This window comes from Loxodonta africana, chromosome 7 (genome assembly GCF_030014295.1).
Source record: "Loxodonta africana isolate mLoxAfr1 chromosome 7, mLoxAfr1.hap2, whole genome shotgun sequence".
Classification (NCBI taxonomy): Eukaryota; Metazoa; Chordata; class Mammalia; order Proboscidea; family Elephantidae; genus Loxodonta; species Loxodonta africana.
The window spans coordinates 24,353,912-24,374,106 of NC_087348.1; the positions used below are offsets into that span (position 1 = coordinate 24,353,912).

General features: G+C 36.3%; 1 protein-coding gene across 1 annotated transcript; it reads left to right on the plus strand.

Moving 5' to 3' along the window:
- Positions 1-2,097: 2,097 nt before the first annotated feature.
- Positions 2,098-3,215, plus strand: LOC111749053 (olfactory receptor 8K3-like). Its single transcript, XM_023542275.2, has one exon. It carries the CDS (start codon positions 2,268-2,270, stop codon positions 3,213-3,215), a length of 948 nt encoding a protein of 315 aa, XP_023398043.2. The 5' UTR covers positions 2,098-2,267.
- The last annotated feature ends 16,980 nt before the right edge of the window (positions 3,216-20,195 follow it).

Sequence of the window (20,195 nt, forward strand, 5' to 3'; positions counted from 1 at the left end):
AAAAAAAAAAAAAAAAAAGTGACAAATGGATACATTAGAAATATTTGCAATAACAAAATGGAGCAGAAATATTTATAGCACAGTAAATATATATTCATAGTGACACATTACACACAGAAGAGCACACTTTCCGAGGGTGTGTTGATATGGCAGAGCATTATATGAACCACAGCAGAACATGTATCAAGGTGAGAAAAAAGTTTTGGAATGAGGTTTGGACAGAATGAAAAAAACATAAAATATTGAAATATGATGGAAAATAAAACAAACAAGCAAATACATGAACACATGATGCCAATTGACTTTGAAATGAGAAGCAAGGGAAACATTTCTGTTCCTGAGGTCAAAAAGAAAAAAAAAAATACCTTGAAAATAGCATTAACAGCAACAATAACAAAAATAACAGTAAACTAGGAAGTAATACTTCACACATGCACAATGCATTACTTTTATCTCATTTAAGTCTTTTAAATAACGCAATAAGAAAACGTTTAAGCATTTCATCACTTGTCATCCATTTGAAGAGACCACTGTAGAAATGGGAATATTGACAGTTCTGTTTTACAGATACAATATTTTAATCCGGATCCCCGTGTGGTAAAAATGGAAAGTTAACAAAGAGTAAAATGCAAGACTACATGAAATAGATGAACATAGACCTGCATACGCACTATATGAATAAATATTTGTTCACCGGTGAATACAAAATATCCTGGACAATTAACCAACCACCCTCAGGTATTTTGTTAAGCTTTCAAATGCTTCAGGAACAATCCTTGGCATTTCCTCAGGGAGAGTCTCCAAGGGTGAAAAAAAAAAATCCATAAATTCTTTGCACTCTGCCCTGTTAAGAAACACTTGGGAGAGTCAAGACAGAGGCTTCATTGCAGGTAAAAAGATAGACTATTTCCATATTTTACCGATACCCAGAATGTTTCGGTGACACTTGCAGGGTCCCACCTTTATTCAATGGCAAAGTCATTGCAAAATAATAAGATTTCTGAGTCCGTTCTGTGAGCATTCTACTTTTCAATAGTGCCTGAGACTAGGATCTCTCTCCCTTTTTTTTCACATTATTATTATTTTTTCAAATATTCACACTTTGTTTCACAGGCTAAATGCTCCTAAGCATCTTTGAACACCATCTTTATGTCTAAATAATATGAAAGTAAAGGAAGTATATGCGGTATTAAAAATTCTGTAGCAGAATTATGAAGCTATAGTATTCACTCTCCCAAGTTGGTGTCCTTTCAAATCAGTAGTTACAAGCTGGCTCTAGGCCCTTCTTATGTCCCTCTTAAGTGTAATTGAGTATAGGACCATGTTTTCAAGTAAGGCATATTAAATGTTTCCACACATTTGGTGAATTTGCACTTTGAAACTTTTATAATGAAATTAATATTTGTATAATAATTTTGTAAATGTCATTATGTAATTGTCATTATATAAATGAAAAAAGAATGTTTAGTAATCATCCATATGCTTACCAATTAAAAATTTTAACTTTTTTATTTTTGCTTCATATATCTATAAGGATGGAAAAAAAAAAAAAAGTTGCCATCAAGTTGATTCCGATTCATAGAGACGCTAGAGGACAGAATAGAACTGCTCCATAGGTTTTAAAAGGAGAGGCTCATAGATTCAAAAACCCCATTTTTTGATTATCGGCCAAGCACTTAACCACTGCTCCACCAGGAATCCCATCTATGTACATGTAGATGTATATGTATTGTGTATATGTATATATGCATGTGTATGTATGATTATGTCTACATCTACATATTCACGTACACTTACACCTGTGTCTTTATCTGTGTCTGTCTCTATCTCAGTTTACCACAGGGTTTCTCAACTTCTGACACATCAACATTCTGGACAAGAAATTTTGTCATTGTGTGGGAGTTACCCTGTATATAGAAGAATGTTTAGTAACATCCCAGGCTTCCATTAGATACGAGTAGAACCTTTCCCCTGGTTGTGACATCCAAAATGTCCCAGGCATTGACAAATGTTCTTTGGGAGCAAATTTTACCCAACTGATAGCAAGTTCAATTTTTCTTTCTTTCCCCCTCTCTCTATCTTCATGTGCCTATACTTTATTTGTGGGAGGTGAGTTTAATGTCTAATAAGTATATTGGAAAGTTTGGATTTATCTTATTCATTTAGCATATTGCATTTGTATACTAAAAATCTACCAGATGATGCTACATAAAACCTATTGACTATGCTGATGTCTCTATGCGCAATAGTTTTCCTGATAGACCAAGATGGACAAACACAATCTAACAGTGCTGAATGAATTCATTCTGACGGGAATCACAGACCACCCAGAGCTGCAGGCTCCATTGTTCGGGCTATTCCTCATCATCTACATGATCTCAGTGGTGGGCAATTTGGGCATCATCATCCTCACCAAGATGGACTCCAGGCTACAAACACCCATGTACTTTTTTCTCAGACACCTGGCTATCGCTGATCTTGGTTATTCAACAACTGTGGGACCTAAAATGCTAGTCAATTTTTTTGTGGATGAAAATACAATCTCCTATTATTTTTGTGCTACACAGCTAGCTTTCTTTGCCTTGTTCATAAATGGTGAACTATTTATCCTGTCAGCAATGTCCTACGACCGCTATGTGGCCATCTGTAACCCTCTTCTCTACACAGTCATCATGTCACAAAGGTTGTGTCAGGTGCTGGTGGCAATCCTCTATATTTATTGCATGTTTGTTTCTCTTCTTGTCACCGTAAAGATTTTTAACTTATCCTTCTGTGGATACAATGTGATCAGTCATTTCTACTGTGACGTTAACCCCTTATTATATTTGCTGTGCTCAAGCACACATGAAATTCAATTGGTCATTCTCATCTTAGCATCTATTAATTTGATTACATCCCTTTTAATAGTTCTTGTTTCTTACATGCTCATTTTTGTAGCCATTCTCAAGATGAACTCAGCTGTGGGCAGGCACAAGGCCTTCTCCACTTGTGGATCCCACCTGACAATCTTGATAGTGTTCTATGGGACTTTAATCTTTATATACATGCAGCCCAAGTCCAGTCATTCCTTTCCGGCTGATAAAGTGGCTTCCATATTTTACACCCTGGTGATTCCCATGTTGAATCCCTTGATTTATAGCTTGAGGAACAAAGATGTAAAATCTGCCCTACACAGGGCATGGAAAAAAATATGCAACATCTTTTCTATAGTTTGATGCGTCCTATGGTTCCTATGAAATACATGATGGGTTTCAAAACTTGTCTGTGTGCATCCATAGAGTATAAGCCAAAAAACCAAACCTGGTGCTGTCTAGTCGATTCTGACTCATAACGACCCTATAGGACAGAGTAGAACCACCCCATAGAGTTTCCAAGGAGTGCCTGGTGGCTTCGAACTGCCAACCCTTTGGTTAGCAGCCATAGCACTTAACCACTACACCACCAGAGTTTCCCCAGCTAGCACAAATATATTCCACATATATTTGTAAATATCCTGTGTGTCAGTCACTCTTCTAAATGCACTGATGCACAAAAGTGTAAAAACTTTTCCCTTCCTTGAAGTGAAGAGATGGATCACAAATACAATAGTTAAGTAAATTTTATGGTAGATAAGAATGTGTTGGGGCGCTGGTGGCACAGTGATTAAAGTGCTTGGCTGCTTACTGAAAGGTCAGCCTCGAGCAGCTTGCTTGGCACCCCCCTTAGCTTTACATTAGAATTCTGCTTTCTTTGCTTGATATTCCCTATAACTTTACATTCCCCTCTTTTTTAGATGCTGACCAAACTAGAGGAAATTGGCAGAAACTGGCTTAGATGCCATGTGGACATTAAGGATAACCTTTTAAACCTCATACATAGTAAATTCTCCATCTCTGGGTAGAGTTTAACCACCATATTCTGAACACACTATGCATGAAGTTACATTTACACCACATTGCACCTAAGTACTATGATTAATAGTGTTGCTGTTGTAACTTGTATAGGCTTCCTACTTGTAAGCCCCATAAAGGTATCTTTTTGCCTCTTTCTCACTGAGCAGTCTTGGCAACATCAACCCCAACTGCTTCTTCCCTTGCACAATGAAATAAATTTGCCTTTCTACGTTCCTGCTTCAGTCTCTGGTTTATTGGATGAGACAAGTCATGCCAAGTGGTCCACAGCAACGCTGAGCACATCCAGGTAATGATATCTCGTACTTCTTGACTGGTGTATCATTGTCATTCTTCAAGATTTAATTAATTTTCACAACAGCCTTGTGAGGCAGGTTCTATTAATATTTAGATATTTTTGATGATAAAAGGGAGGTTCAGAAAGTGTAAATAAATTACCCAAGTTCAACTCACAAATGGTAAATAAATAGTCCAAGTTCAATGTGGTCTTAAGCATTAGAATCAAGTTTCAAACATGGTCTTGCTCCAAGCTCCAGTTTCAGAACAGCCAGTGTAAATAACTTCTTAATGTCAATTTTCTGCTTTAATGATGTCATCCCTGAGGTGACAGAGCATATCAAATTAAAAGAAGAGAAATAGCAGTGAGGTTCAAAAAGTAGTGAATGCCTAGCACAATGTCTGGGAGAGAAAATAAATTCCATAGAGACAATTAATTAGTACACTCATACAGCAAGCCAACTGATTCCTTTGGATGTATGATTTGTTCGAACTACATAATGGGACACCATCACAATGTGGATGCATTACATAGTCTGAGCAGGTTTATAATAAAGGCCCAGGGGCAGGTATCGGGAATTATCATAAAGTAGTAAAGAACAGGTGCCACGGTGACACAGTGGTTACAGCTCATCTGGTAACCCAAGGGTCAGCCATTGGAACCCGCCAGCATCTCTTTGGAAACCCTAGGGGGCAGTTCTAATCTGTCCTGTAGGGTCACTAGGAGTTGGAATCACCTGGACTGCATGGGTTTGTTTTTTTTGGTTTAGTAAGGACGATGTTATAAATAAATTAACAAGGAAGTTTCCATTTTAAGAAATGATTTGCAGACTTTTGCCTTGAGAAGTTCAGCCACCTTTTAAATACAAAGAAAGGACTGATGTTACTTCCTTAAAAAATGAGGTCTGTGAGAAGATTTATTCACTATCATCATCTGCTTCCTGTACTTTGATGCGGTGTGAACTTCAATTTGGGGAAAATGTAATTTAAGGACAAAAGATTGCCAGATGCATTAACTTTGATTTTGCTGAGCTACTTGAACAAATGAGAGCCATCAATCCCCAATACTGGATTTTTTTTTTTTTTCATTTTCTTTTTCTCTTTCTTTTTTTAAATGAAATAAAGCCTTTTTCTTGAGCTAATGTTTGAGTGATGCATTTACTTATTGAGTGTTTCATTACATGCCTGTGAAAAGAATTTCTAGATGATACAATGAAGAGAGACAGAAGCACTACATGCAATTGTGAAAATTGGGCACCATGGAGTTCTATGTTTTGCCTTTTATGTAGCATAAGATGTGAAAGAACCATCTGTAGATGTGCAATATATTGGGTATTGCCAAGATTAATGTAAAGGTCGGAGAGCTTCCCACAACAGTAATCATAGAGACCAAAAGGAAAAACATGTAACTCAGTGATATCCATGAAAAGAAAAGAAATTTGTCTAATCCACTTAAACAGTTTTTCCTTGAAGGAGCTCCTGAAAATAAGAGAGAGAAAGAGAAAGAACAGGAAAATACTGAGGAGCTTGATATACAAGTTAAATGTTATTACATTTACAGTAAGAAATACTCTGTGATTCATTAAAATATTTAATGACCACCAATAATCTTAATACTTGTTTCTGTTAGGTGCCTGGAGTTAATACTGATCAAAGAAACCCCAAGAACAACAGAACGAAAGAGTGTCTTGTATTGCACTACCTCACCATCTTTGCTATCTTTGAGCCCATTGTTGCAGTCACTGTCAATCCATCTCGTTGACTGTCTTCCTGTTTTTAACTGACCCTTTACTATACCAGTCATGATGTCCTTCTCCAAGGACAGAACCCTCTCACCAAGTGTCAAATAGTACCTGCTTATGATTTTTCTATTACAGAAAATTACCACTAAACAGAGGGGACTGAGGGAATTGACAAATTGGTACTACATATGCTGGGGGATTCCATGGAGAAAGAGTAAATTGGTGGAACGGTGAACACAAATGCTTAGGAGAAGAAGTCTCAGGCGTCAAGTTACAGGAAGAGTGATATTCTAATTTCTAGCATATGTGAATAGCACATCCTAAAACTGTGAGGGTCATGCCCTTCACTGCAACATGTGGTGTTTCTCCCAGTTTCCACTGTGTCATGTTCTAGAAGAAGTTCATCTCATAATTATAGCCAGTCTTGCCTGTATACAACAGAAACTAACAATAACAAACCTGTATAGTCTCCTCGATGAGAAGAATACAAATATTTAATATAATATTAAAAAAATTATTTATTTTTATTACTTACATACCAGCAAAATGTACAATATATGAAATAACAGGAAAGTATAAGATCAGGTGTGCCTGTCTATTTATATAATTCTTACCTCAAAATATTCGTTTATTACTTGGAGCAATAGAAATCAGTCAACCCTAGAGTAGACACAATAAAAATTCAACATTTATTCTCTCATAGGAAATATTTTCATTTTTAAAACTCACTTTTTAATGGAGGTCTTTTATGACCATAACAAGCAATTGACTCTATGGAAATTCTAAACTTATATGAAATAATTGACATAGAATTAAAACATAAGAATTTTTTTCAAGGTTTTATTTTTTCAAAGTCATTAAATTTTCATGATTTTTCTAATCATAAAAAAAAAAAGACATTTAATTCCTACTCAAGTGAGTTTCTGTTCTGTATCTTTTAAAGTGCTTTATACATGGATATATCTTTTATTTCACATCCAGAAAGTCAGATAAATTGGATTTTTTCTTGTTACTTTTATTTTTAAATCCTTTTATTGAGATACAAATAACATACCATAAAACTTACTCACATATCTTGAATTTTTTCTTCCATTCTTTCAACTTGAGAAAGGTCAAACATGTCCTTCCCTTTTGGTTTTTTAAGTCCAGGTCTTAGCACATTTCATCATAATATTTTAATTTGTCTTCTTAAGCCTCCCTTTGAAATCTTCTGTTCAGCCCTTCAACTTTATTTCTTCTTTTGCTTCAGCTACTCTACATTTAAAAACAAGTGTCAGAGTACCTTTTGACATCCATTTGGTTTCCTCTTTCTTTCTTGTCTTTTAATGATGTTTCAATTTCTTCAGGTCTGATGTTCCTGATAACATCCAAAGCTTTTTAATCTGCAGTCGTTAGTGTTCAAAATGACAAATCAATATTTGGAATTATTTCTAATTTTAGGCAGGATATATTCAAAGTTATATTTTGGCTGTCGTGGACCTGCTTTAGTTTTCTTCAGCTTTAAATTTTACTTGCATACGAGCAATCAATTGTCAGTTCCATGGTTGGTGCCTGACTTTGTTCTGACTGATGATATTGAGCCTCTCCATCATCTCTTTCCATAGGTGTACTCAGTTTGATTCCTGTGTATTCTTTCTGGCAAAGACCACATATATGTCTCCATTTCTTTTGTTGAAAAAAGCTATTTGTAATGAAGAATTTGTTGGTCTTGTTGTATTTGTACATGCAATCTCTTGCATCGTTTCTATCACCATATTGTCCTTCTAGCGATTCTTCTTTTTTTCCAGCTTTCACATTCTAATAACTAGTAATTAGCAATGGCTTTTGAATGAAATTTTGATGAATTCAGATATCATATGTTGATAAATCATCTTTGGAACTGGTTGAGTAAATTTGAGTGATAACAGTATTAACTGGTCTTCTTTTTTGCTACATGAGTGTTATCATATCACTGACAATATTGTACCTCATGATAGACCTTGGAATCATAACAGAATACTATGAAAGATTTTACTCCAACAAAATTGAAAATCTAGAGGAAATGGGCAAATTTCTAAAAACACACTACCTACCTAAACTAACACAAACAGAGGTAGAAAAACTAAATAAACCTATAACAAAAGAAGAGATGGAGAGGTAATTTAAAAACTCCCTACAAAAATAAAGCCCTGGCCCTGACAGATTCATTAGAGAATTCTACCAAACTTTCAGTGAAGAGTTAACACCACTACTGCTAAAGGTATTGCAGAGCATACAGAAGGATGAAGTACTCTTGAATTCATTTGATGAAGCCAGAATAAATCTGGTACCAAAACAAGGTAAAAGACACCACAAAAAAAGAATATTACAGACCTATATCCCTCATGAACATAGATGCAAAAACCCTCAACAAAATTCTAGCCAATAGAATTCAACAACATATCAAAAAATTATTCACAATGACAAAGTGGGATTCATATTAGGTATGCAGGGATGGTTCAACATTAGAAAAACAATCAATGGAATCCAACACATAATTAAAACAAAAGATAAGAAACAAATGATCCTATCAATTGATGCAGAAAAAGCATTTAACAAAGTCGAACATCCATTCCTGATAAAAAAAACTTGCAGCAAAATAGGGAAAAAAAGGATATTCCTCAACATAATAAAGGGCATTTATGCAAAGCCAACAGCCAACTTCAGCCTAAATGGAGAGAGTCAGAAAGCATTTCCCTTTAGAACAGGAACCAAACAAGGAAGCACTTTAACATTGTGCTTATTCAACATTGTAGTGGAGGTCCTAGCCAGAGCAGTTAGGAAAGAAAAAGAAACAAAGGGCATCAAAATCAGAAAGGATGAATTAAAAGTATACTTATTTGCAGATGATATGATCTTATACACAGAAAACCCCAAGGACTCCACAAGAATACTACTGAAACTAATAGAAGATTTCAGCAAAAGGTCAACATATGAGATAAAGGTACAAAAATCAGTTGGATTGCTGACACCAACAAATAAAACTTTGAAGAGGAAGTCACCAAAGTAATACCATTTCAATAGCTCCCCAAGAAGAGAAAATACTTTAGGAATAAATCTAACCATAGATGTAAAAGACCTATACAAAGAAAACCACAAGACACTGTTGCAAGAAACCAAAAGAGATCTCCCCGAGTGGAAAATTTACCTTTGTCACAGATAGGAAGACTCAACATTGTGAAAACATAAATTCCACCCAAAGCGATCTACAGAGTAAATGCAATCCCAACCCAAATTCAAATGGCATTTTTTAATGAGATGGAGAAGCAAATCACCAACTTCATATGGAAAAGGAAGAGGCCCCAGATAAGTAAAGCACTACTGGAGAAGAATCACATTGTAAGTGGTTCTAAAACCTATTATACATCCACTGTATTCAGAGCAGCCTAGTACTGGTACAACAATGGATACATAGTGCAAAGCAACAGAATTGAGAATCCAGACATAAGTTTATCCACCTGTCAGCAGCTGATATCTCACAAGGGCTCAAAGTCTGATAAACAGGGAAAAGACAGCCTCTTTAACAAATGGTACTGGCATAACTGGATATCCACGTGCAAAAGAAGAAACAAGATTCATACTTCACACCATGCACAAAAACTAACTCAAAATGAATCAAAAGCCTAAATATAAAATCTAAAATGGTAAAGATCATGGAAGAAAAATTAGGGACAATGATAGTGGCCCTAATACATGGCATAAACTGTGTTTAAAACATTACTAACAATGGACAAACAGCAGAAGAGAAACTAGATAACTGGGAGCTCCTAAAAATCAAACATTTATGCTCATCAAAAGACTTCACTAAAAGAATAAAAAGACAGCCTACAGACTGGGAAAAAAAAAATTTGGAGGTATAACATACCTGAACAGGGTCGAATCTCTAAAACCTAGATGATACTGCAAAACTTCAACAACAAAAAAGAAGTAACCCAATTTAAAAAATGGGCAAAAGATATGAACAGGCACTTTGGCAAAGAAAACACTCAGGTGGCTAACAGATACATGAGGAAATGCTCACAATCATTTTTAGACATTACAGAAATGCAAATCAACACTAAAATGAGATACCATCTCACCCCAACAAGACTATTATTAATCCAAAAACACAAAATAATAAATGTTGGAGAGGTTGTTGAGAGACTGGAACACTTATACACAGCTGGTGGGAATGTAAAATGGTACAATCACCTTGGAAATAGATTTGGCACCTCCTTAATTTTTTAAAAAAAATCTAGAAATAAAAGTACCATACAATCCAGCAATTCCACTCTTTAGAATATATCCTAGAAAAATAAAAGCCATTGGAAAAGTAGATATGTGCACACCTATGTTCATTGCAGCACTGTTCACCATAGCAAAGAGATGGAAACAGTGTAGGTGCCCATCAATGGATGAATGGATAAACAAACTATTCTGTATTCACACAACAGAATACTGCTCAACAATAAAGAACAGTGATGAATTCCCAAAAACATCTCACAACATGGGTGAATCTGGAAGACGTTATGCTATGTGAAATCAGTCAGTCATAAAAGGACAAATATTGTATAAGATCACTTTTGTAAGAACTCAAGAAAAGGTTTAAACACAGAAGAAAATATTCTTTGATGGTTACAAGGGTGGGGAGGGAGGAATGGGGAATTCACTAACTAGATCAAACCCACTGCCGTCAAGTCGATTCCAACTCATAGCAACCCTATAGGACAGAGTAGAACTGCCCCATAGAGTTTCCAAGGAGCATCTGGTGGATTTGAGTCACTGATCTTTTGGTTAGTAACCGTAGCACTTAAGCACTAAGCCACCAGATAGTAGATAAGAATTATCTAAGGTGAAGGGAAGGACAATATACAATACGGGGAAAGTCAGCACAACCGGATTAAACCAAAAGCTAAGAAGTTTCCTGAACACAAGCAAACACTTCAAGGGACAGAATAGCAGGGGTAGGTGTCTGAGGACCATGGTTTTGGGGAATATCTAAGTCAATTGACAAAACAAAGCTTATTAAGAAAATGTTCTGCATCCTACTTTGGTGAGTGGCATCTGGGGTCTTAAAAACTTGTGAGAAGCCATCTAAGATGCATCAGTTAGTCCCAATACACCGGGAGCAAAGAGAATGAAGAACACCAAAGACACAAGGAAAATATTAGCCCAAGAGACAAAATGGGCCACATAAACCACAGACTCCATCAGCCTGAGACCAGATGAACTAGATGGTGGCCAGCTACCACCAATGTCCTCCCTGACATGGAACACAACTGAGAGTTCCTGAAGGAGCAGAGGAAAAATGAGGTGCAGAACTCAAATTCATGAAATTCAGACTTAATGGTCTGACTGAGACTAGAGAAACCCCAGAAGACACGGCCCCGGACTCATTGTTAACCCAGAACTAAAACTACTCCGAAAGCCAACTCTTCAGACAAAGATTAGACGGGACTATAAAACATAAAATAATACTGGTGAAGAGAGTGCATCTTAGTTCGTGTACATACATGAGACTAAATGGGCAACTCCTGTCTGGAGGCGAGATGAGAAGGCAGAAAGGGGCAAGAGCTGGTGGAACAGACACAGGAAATCAAGAGCGGAAAGGGGGAGTGTGCATTCACATTATATTTGTAGCAACTAAGGTCACATAAAAACATATGTATAAATTTTGTATGAGAAACTAACTTGAACTGTAAACTTTCACCTAAAGCATAATAATAAAAAAAGTGAAAACACAGAAAAAGCACCAAGAAATGATATATCATAAGATGAAATTTGCTAATTTTATTCCTTATGACAACATTATGGAAATGGGGGAGTACTGAGTGGTCTGTCCTAAAGGTAAAATATTTTAATCCAGCTCCCTGGGCAGCACAAGTTGAAAGTTAACTGAGAATAAATGAATGGATATATCTAAAAGAAAATCACTGGTGAATACAAATCATTTAGAAAATGAACAGACACACTAGATATGTTCTGAAATTTTCAAGTGCTTCAAACATAATTAACACATTGCTTGGTGTCTCCTCAGGGAGAGCCTTAAATGCTGAGAGAAAGCTTCAAGTTGTTCCCACTATGCCATGCTAAGAATCCCATGGGGTGTCAAACAGGTTAAATACAGGTAAAAGGTAAACATTTTTCTGCAATAACATGTTTTACTAACATTGAGAGTGTTTTAGTGACATTTTCAAGGCCACATTTTTTATTCAATTCTGTCTGCTTTCCACCATTATTCCTAATATGTTTTATATGAGATAAATGTGGACTTCATGTATTCATTTTTATAATTAATGCTATGAAATTTAATTTCTGCATTTGTTTGCTAATAGTTTACTCAGAGACTACTCTGCTCATAGTGTTCAGGAATTGATATATGCCAGATAGATAGGTAGATTAGATGATAGATGATGCTGGATAGATGATAGATAGATTAGATGATAGATGATGATGGATAGATGATAGATAGATAGATAGATGATAGATTAGATGATTGATAGATAGATAGATAATAGATAGATAGACAGATGATAGATAGATAGATAGATAGATAGATAGATAGATAGATAGATAGATAGATAGATGGATAGATAGATGGATAGATAGATGATAGATAGATAGATAGATAGATAGATAGATAGATAGATAGATAGATAGATAGATAGATAGATAGATAGATAGGTAGATAGGTAGGTAGGTAGGTAGGTAGGTAGGTAGATAGATAGATAGATAGATAGATAGATAGATAGATAGATGATAGATAGATAGATAGATAGATAGATAGATAGATAGATAGATAGATAGATAGATAGATAGATAGATAGATAGATAGATAGATGATAGAGAGATAGAGATAGAGAGATAGATGGTAGAGAGATAGAGGTATAGAGGGATAGAAGGATAGAGAGGTAGAGGGATAGAGAGAGAGAGAGATAAAGAGATAGAGAGAGAGAGACAGACAGGCAGGCAGGCAGACAGACAGATAGATGATAGATAGATAGATAGATAGATAGATAGATAGATAGATAGATAGATAGATAGATAGATAGATAGATAGATAGATAGATAGATAGATAGATAGATAGATAGATTTATCGAACGAACATAGGCAGGGCTCACAAAGTTTTAAACCAATCATTCTGTTACCTTAACCTGTAGGGCTATTGCATTTTTAAAAAAAATCTGTGGTACATTCAGATGCAGTTTTTAAAAATTATACTTAAATTGATCTGTGATATCTCCTGGCACATAGGAGTTCCGATGTTTAATGGAAGATGGTTCATGTTCAGGCAGATTTTAATAACTTCCATTAAGTTACATGTATGTCATCATCAGCATGTTTTCCCTTTCTCCTATGCTATTGTGTCATATAGAGAGATTATAAACTTTTTTTCATAAAAAACAGAGGTTTTTTTTTGTTTATTTGTTTTACAAGGAAGTGTTTATGAGATCAATGTTTCACTATTTGTTCAGATTTCTTCATATATATGCTGGGTTTCTCAACAAGAAAAAAAATATGAATCTGGCTTGTTAAAAAAAAACTTAGAATGTGTCAGTTATAATACAAATGTCCAATTGGAGGAGAAAATAATTTAAGTAGACAAACAAAATGTAATGTAAAGTATGGCACTTTTGGAAGCTTCAGTCATAGAACTGGTGTTACAGAATATGGGGCTGGGTCAGTTACAAGGACAGGGTCATAATGAATCTATTCATGAAAATCATCACAAAGAGCTTAAATCACAGTCTAAAGATCAAAACAATTAACAGTAACAAAAAAATTATTTTAAGTTATTACTGTCAACATCCAAAAAAATATAGATGATGATAGACAAATACATGATAGATATACAGCTAGATAGGTAAGATGGTAGATAGATAGGTGATAGATAGATTGATAGATGAGAGACACACTAACAGGCAGGTATGTAGGTAGGTAAGTAGATAGACAAATAATGCTAGGGACACACTACAGTTATTTTCATGTACCATAGACACATTCAAGCTTTTAATTCTCATTTACACTTCCTGACAACGCTGCCAAAAAAATGTTGGAATATGATTTTTCAAGTGGGGATAAGCAGATTCATATAACTTATGTTATTTGCCCAAAGTACCACTTTGTATGCATTACGAATGAAGGTATAGCAGAGGCTTTATCTATATAAATATAGCTCTGGTGATGTTTTCATGTATAAAGACAAATAAGCTCCATTGTAATCAATTTATCTCTATCTCTCTCTATATAGAGATATATACATATATATGAAATGATAAATCTGTCTTGGTCGTCTAGTGCTGCTATAACAGAAATACCACAAGTGAATGGCTTTAACAAAGAGAATTGTATTCTCTCAGAGATTAGTAGGCTAAAAGCCCAAATTCAGGGCGCCAGCTCCAGGGGAAGGCTTTCTCTCTCTGTCTGCTCTGGAGGAAGGTCCTTGTCCTCAGTCTCCCTTGCCCTGAGAGCATGTCAGCAAAACAACCTCCGGTCCAAAGGACTTGCTGTGCTCCTGGCACTGCTTTCATGTTGGTATGAGGTCCCCATGTCTCTCTGCTAGCTTCTCTCTTTTTATATTTCAGAAGAGATTGGCTTAAGACACAATCTAATCTTGTAATCTCATCATTATAACTGCTGCTAAGCAATCTTTTTTTTTTAAATTCAACTTATTACACCATAATGATAGGATTTACAACATGTATAAATCACATCAGATGATAAAATTGTAGACAATCATACAATACTGGGAACCATGACCTAGACAAGTTGACAGATATTTTTTGGGGGACACAATTCAATTCATGACAGTATCTATTCAAAATCTGTCTAATATGTTGACTGTTCCATCCTGGACCATCTATAATCATAGGTTTTCATAAAACAATGTTTTGAAGTAGCGGGTTCAAAATGCACGTTTTTTTTTTTTTTCCGGTATCCAAAAAAGACAAAAATTTTAAGATAAGTATAATTTGTTGTACTGCGGGGGCTTGTGTGTTGCTGTGATACTGGGAGCTATGTCACTGGTATTCAAATACCAGCAGGGTCATCCATGGCAGACAGGTTTCAGCTGTGTTTCTAGACTAAGACAGACTAGGAAGAAGGACCTGGAAGGCTACTTCTGAAAAGAATTAACCAATGAAAACCGTAAGAATAGCAGTGGAACATTGTCTGATATAGTGCTGGAAAATGAGCCCCTCAGGTTAGAAGACATTCAAAATATGACTGGGAAGGAGCTGACTCTTCAAAGTAGAGTCAACCTTAATCAAGTGGATGGATTCAAGCTTTTGGGACCTTCATTTGCTGATGTGGTAGGACTGAAAAAGTGAAGAAACAGCTGCAAGCACCCATTAATAATGGAAATGTGAAGTGCATGTAGTAAGAACCCCTAAGCATTAGTGAGCTGAATTGGACTAGTATTGGCTATTTTGAATCAGACAAACATATCGTCTACTATGCCAAGAATGACAACTTGAAGAGGAGTGGCTTTGCATTCATCTCCAAAAAGAACATTTCCAGATCCATCCTGCGCTACAACTTTGTCAGTGATAATATCCACCTGCCTTCAAGGAAGACCGGTTAATATAACTATTATTCAAATTTATGAACCAACCACTAAGACCAAAGATGTAGAAATTGAAGATTTTTACCAACTTCTGCAGCCTGAAATTGATTGAACATGCAATCAGTTTGCTGGTAGATTCGAAAAGCCGGCTTTTTGGTTAGCAGCCAAGCTCTTAACCAACCACTGCTCTACCAGGGATCCCATCTGTGTGTATATATATATATATATGTACGTGTATGTACGTGTATGTACGTGTATGTACGTGTATGTATGTGTATGTATGTGTATGTGTACATGTCCCTGTATATGTATGTGTACTGGTACAGATACATGTATATGTACACGCATGTGCATCTGCATCTGTATGTATGTTTGCATGTATATGTACATATATGCATCTACATGTACATATGTGCCTACAAGTACATGTACACAAGTGCCTATAAGTACATGTATACATGTGCCTACAAGTACATGTACACATACACATACACCTCCATGTACACCTACCTACACCTGTATCTTTATCTGCATCTATAGCTACATCTACATTTATATCTGTATCTGTATGTATATCTATATCAGGATTTCTCATCTTCCCCCCTAGTGACATTGTGCCCTAGAAATTTTGTTATTGTGGGGAGTTATGCTGTATATAGTAGAATGTTTAGTAACATCCCAGGCCTCCATTAGATACCTATAGGACCCTTCTCCTAGTTGCGACATTCAAAATGTCCCAGACATTGACAAACGTTCTTTGGGGAGCAAATTGTCCCCAGTTGATAACAAGTTATCTTTCTCTTTCTCTCCTTATTTCTTTCTCTCTCTTTCCATCTCTCTCTGTCTCCAGGTATCTATGCTTTATTTGTGGGAGGTGGTTTTACCTTCATATATCTATGATGGAAAGTTTGGATTTATCTTCTTCATTTAGCATATTGCCTTTGTATACTAAAAATCCACCAAATGATACTACATAAACCTATTGACGATGCTGATGTCTCTATCCAGAATAGATTTCCTGGTAGACCAAGATGGAAAAACACAATGTAACAGTGCTGAATGAGTTCATTCTGACGGGAATCACAGACCACCCAGAGCTGCAGGCGCCATTGTTACGACTATTCCTCATCATCTACGTGATCTCAGTGGTGGGCAACTTGGGCATCATCATCCAGGATACAAACATCCATGTACTTTTTTCTCAGACACCTGGCTATCACTGATCTTAGTTATCCAATAGCCCTTGGACCCAAAATATTAGTAAATTTGTTGTGGATGAAAATAAAATCTCCTATTATTTTTGTGCTATACACCTAGGTTCCTTTCTCTTGTTCATCATTAGTAAATTATTCATTCTGTCAGCAATGTCTTATGATCGCTACGTGGCCATCTGTAACCCTCTGATCTACGCAGTCATCATGTCACAAAGGGTGTTACTGGTCCTGGTGGCAATCCTCTATCTTTACAGTGCATTTATTTCTCTTCTTGCCACTATAAAGATTTTTAATTTATCCTTCTGTGGCTACAATGTCATCAGCCTTTTCTACTGTGACCGTCCTCCCTTAGTGTCTCTGCTCTGCTCAAACGCACTTGAAATTGAATTGATCATTCTCACCTCAGCAGCTATTGATTTGATTTCATCCTTTCTAATAGTTCTTGTTTCTTGTCTGATCATTTTTGTAGCCATTGTCAAGATGAACTCAGCTGAGGGCAGGCACAAGGCCTTCTCCATCTGTGGATCCCACCTGACCGTGGTGGTCTTGTTCTATGGGACTTTAATCTTTACATAGGTGCAACGCAAGTCCAGTCATTCCTTTGAAACTGATAAATTAGCTTCCATATTTTACACCCTGGTTATTCCACTGTTGAATCCCTTGAAATATAGCTTGAGGAACAAAGATGTAAAATATGCCGTACATAGGACATGGAAAAAAACACAGTTTACTCCATCACATGCCTCCTATAAATTGCACCATGGGCTTCAAACCATGTCTGTGTGCCTCCATAGGGTACAGTAAGCAAAAATATATTTCACAAATATTTATAAATTTCCTTCTACGTGTCAGTCTCTTTTCTAAATGCATTGATGAACAAAAGAGTAAAAACCTTTGCCTTCCTTGAAGGGAAGAGATGGATCACAAACATAATAATTAAGTAAATTTTATACTGTAGGAGAAGGTGTTGGGGCCCTAGTGGTGCAGCGGTTAAATTGCTATGCTGCTAGTTGAAAGGTGGGTGGTTCAAACCCATTAGCCACTCCATGGGAGAAAGATGTGGCCGTTGTCTTCCACAAAGATTTACAGCCTTGGAAATCCTATGAACCAGTTCTACTCTGTCCTATAGGGTCACTAGGAGTCAGAATCTCCTCAACAGCAGTGCATTTTTTTTTTTTTTTTTTTTTTTTGAGAATGTGCTATCAAACAAAACGCTTTGCCATTGAGTCAATACCCAGTCATAGAAAACTTAATGGACAGGGTAGAACTGCTCCATAGGATTTCCAAGGAGCAGCTGGTGGAGTTGAAATGCTCATCTTTTAGTTAGCAGCCAAGTTCTTAACCAATGCACCACCAGGCAAAGAGTGGATATATACTGAGTGGAAGTAGAAAAAGTTACTAGGTACTAGGTACAAAAGTGGAGCTACAATGACCCTGGTGTTTTTTCAACTTTTAGAATAAGCTTTGCAGCGTCAGTTCTTGCATTTATGTACGTGTGTTTGCGTAAGCATTTGCCTTTTGTTTTAGCCTTCATAGTTTCTGAAGGGAGTATCAGGTTCAGGCCAGATTGCAAGGAGTCTCAGTGAAGTGTAAGGATGTGAAGTATCAAGTTATCTAAATTTGCTCAGATGTCCCCATCCTAGGCTTTGGAGATCCAGTCTTTTCTTATTAATGGCTTTACATTCACATGTAAATATGTTAACATAATGTACAATTTAGTAATCCACAGGTTCAGGTCTGCATCTGAATTTGTTGTAATCAACCCATTTTGCCTAGATCTAGGAGTGGGGAAGGAATTCCAAACCTGGGGGCAACTCTGGAAGACCTTAAGAAATTTATCTTTATTGGTATACATTCTGATCTATACACAAATTAAGACAAATTTCTTGAGGTCTTCCAGAGTTGCTTCCAGGTTTGAAATTCCTTCCTTACTAGTTGTTCTTATTTAATAATTATCTTTTTTGTTTGTGTTTTTTTTTTTTTTTTTACGGGTTGTTATCTTTTCCTATCTATATGAAAAACTTTTTAAAATGTTTGTTCAATTATTTTTTGTGTATTTCCTTGAGTAACAGGATATTCTATGATGAGTTAAGTTTCCTACCTCTGTTTCACAGGTTTGGCTTTCCTAAACTTTGGTCAATATTTGTTATGCACTATATTTTCATTGACTCATGTTCACCCTAATTAATGGAGGCAAAATGAGATAATCCCACGATTTACTCTGTGCTGCATTTCTAATTAAGGTAAGGAATGTGAAGTGGCAAGCATGCATCTATCTTGCCTTATGGACACAATTGCTTCATGTTACTGCTCAAATTTTATCATGTACTTTTTTTTCTTTTCAAAATTTCTAGTTCTATTGAAGCTCTTAGAGTCTAAATTATTTCCTTCATTAAGGATCATGAATGAAAATCCCCTGTGTAGCCAATGAAATTTGAATATAAATAGTTCACTGGAATATAAGGAAAAGATGCATGTTATATTGTCCTGTGAGCATTAATATTTTTGAAAGTTTGAAGCAGTTAGAAAGCGAAGATGGTAATGATAAGACAGCATCCCAGGCTTGGGAAAATTCCACTTTCTTGAGCAGCTTGACTGGCCTGCTCCTAGCTTTACGTGAGAATCTTGGTTCCTTTGCTTGGCATGCCCCATAGCTTTACTTTAAAATCCTGTTTCTCCTCTCCTTAATTGCTTTCCAAAAGTAGATGAAATTGACAAAAATAAGTTTAGGCACTATGTTAACATCCAGGACAGCCTTTTAGCTCTCATATATAGTAATACTGTGCCTCTAGGTGGAGTTTAACCACCAAATTCTGAACATGTGATGCATGAAGTTATATGTAAATCTTATTGCAGCTGTGTAGTATGGTTAGTAATGTGGCTGATGTAACTTGTATGACCTTTCTACTTGTAAACCTCTTGTAAACCTCTTATAAGCAACCTTTCCCCTCGCCCTCTCTGTGCAGTCTTGGCAACAGCAGCCCCAACTGTTTCCCTTCCTTGCACAGTGAAATAAAGGTACGTTTCTACTCTCCTACTCTTCTACTTTGGTTTATTGTTTATTGGCTGAGATGAGTTGAGCCGAGCAGAATCTGAAGTTTCCACCCGGCAACATTTCTGGTGAGCCAGCCAGGAGTCATCTGCTCAGTTCCAGAGGTGGATTGGACAACAGACCAGTCGGATGCCTGGTGCCACTAGGAGATTTCTCCCAGAGACCTTCTCACAGCCCTGAAAGATGATTTTTCTGGGACTCGACAAAGATTTCATAGGAGATACAAAACATACCTGGATTATTTGGTAAGTACCTACATTAGACTGTAGATGAGTCCTGAGAAGCAGGAAGAATTAACCATTGAGGGCATTGAAGGCTCTAGATATTTGGGCTTATTTGGTAAATAAGAGGGTAATTCCTAGGGGGTTAGAGTCTCGAGAATTGGCAGGAATTGACTCTTGAGGGTATAAAAGGCTCTAGGTGTCAGTTATTAGATTGGTGCAACTGATAAGTGGTGT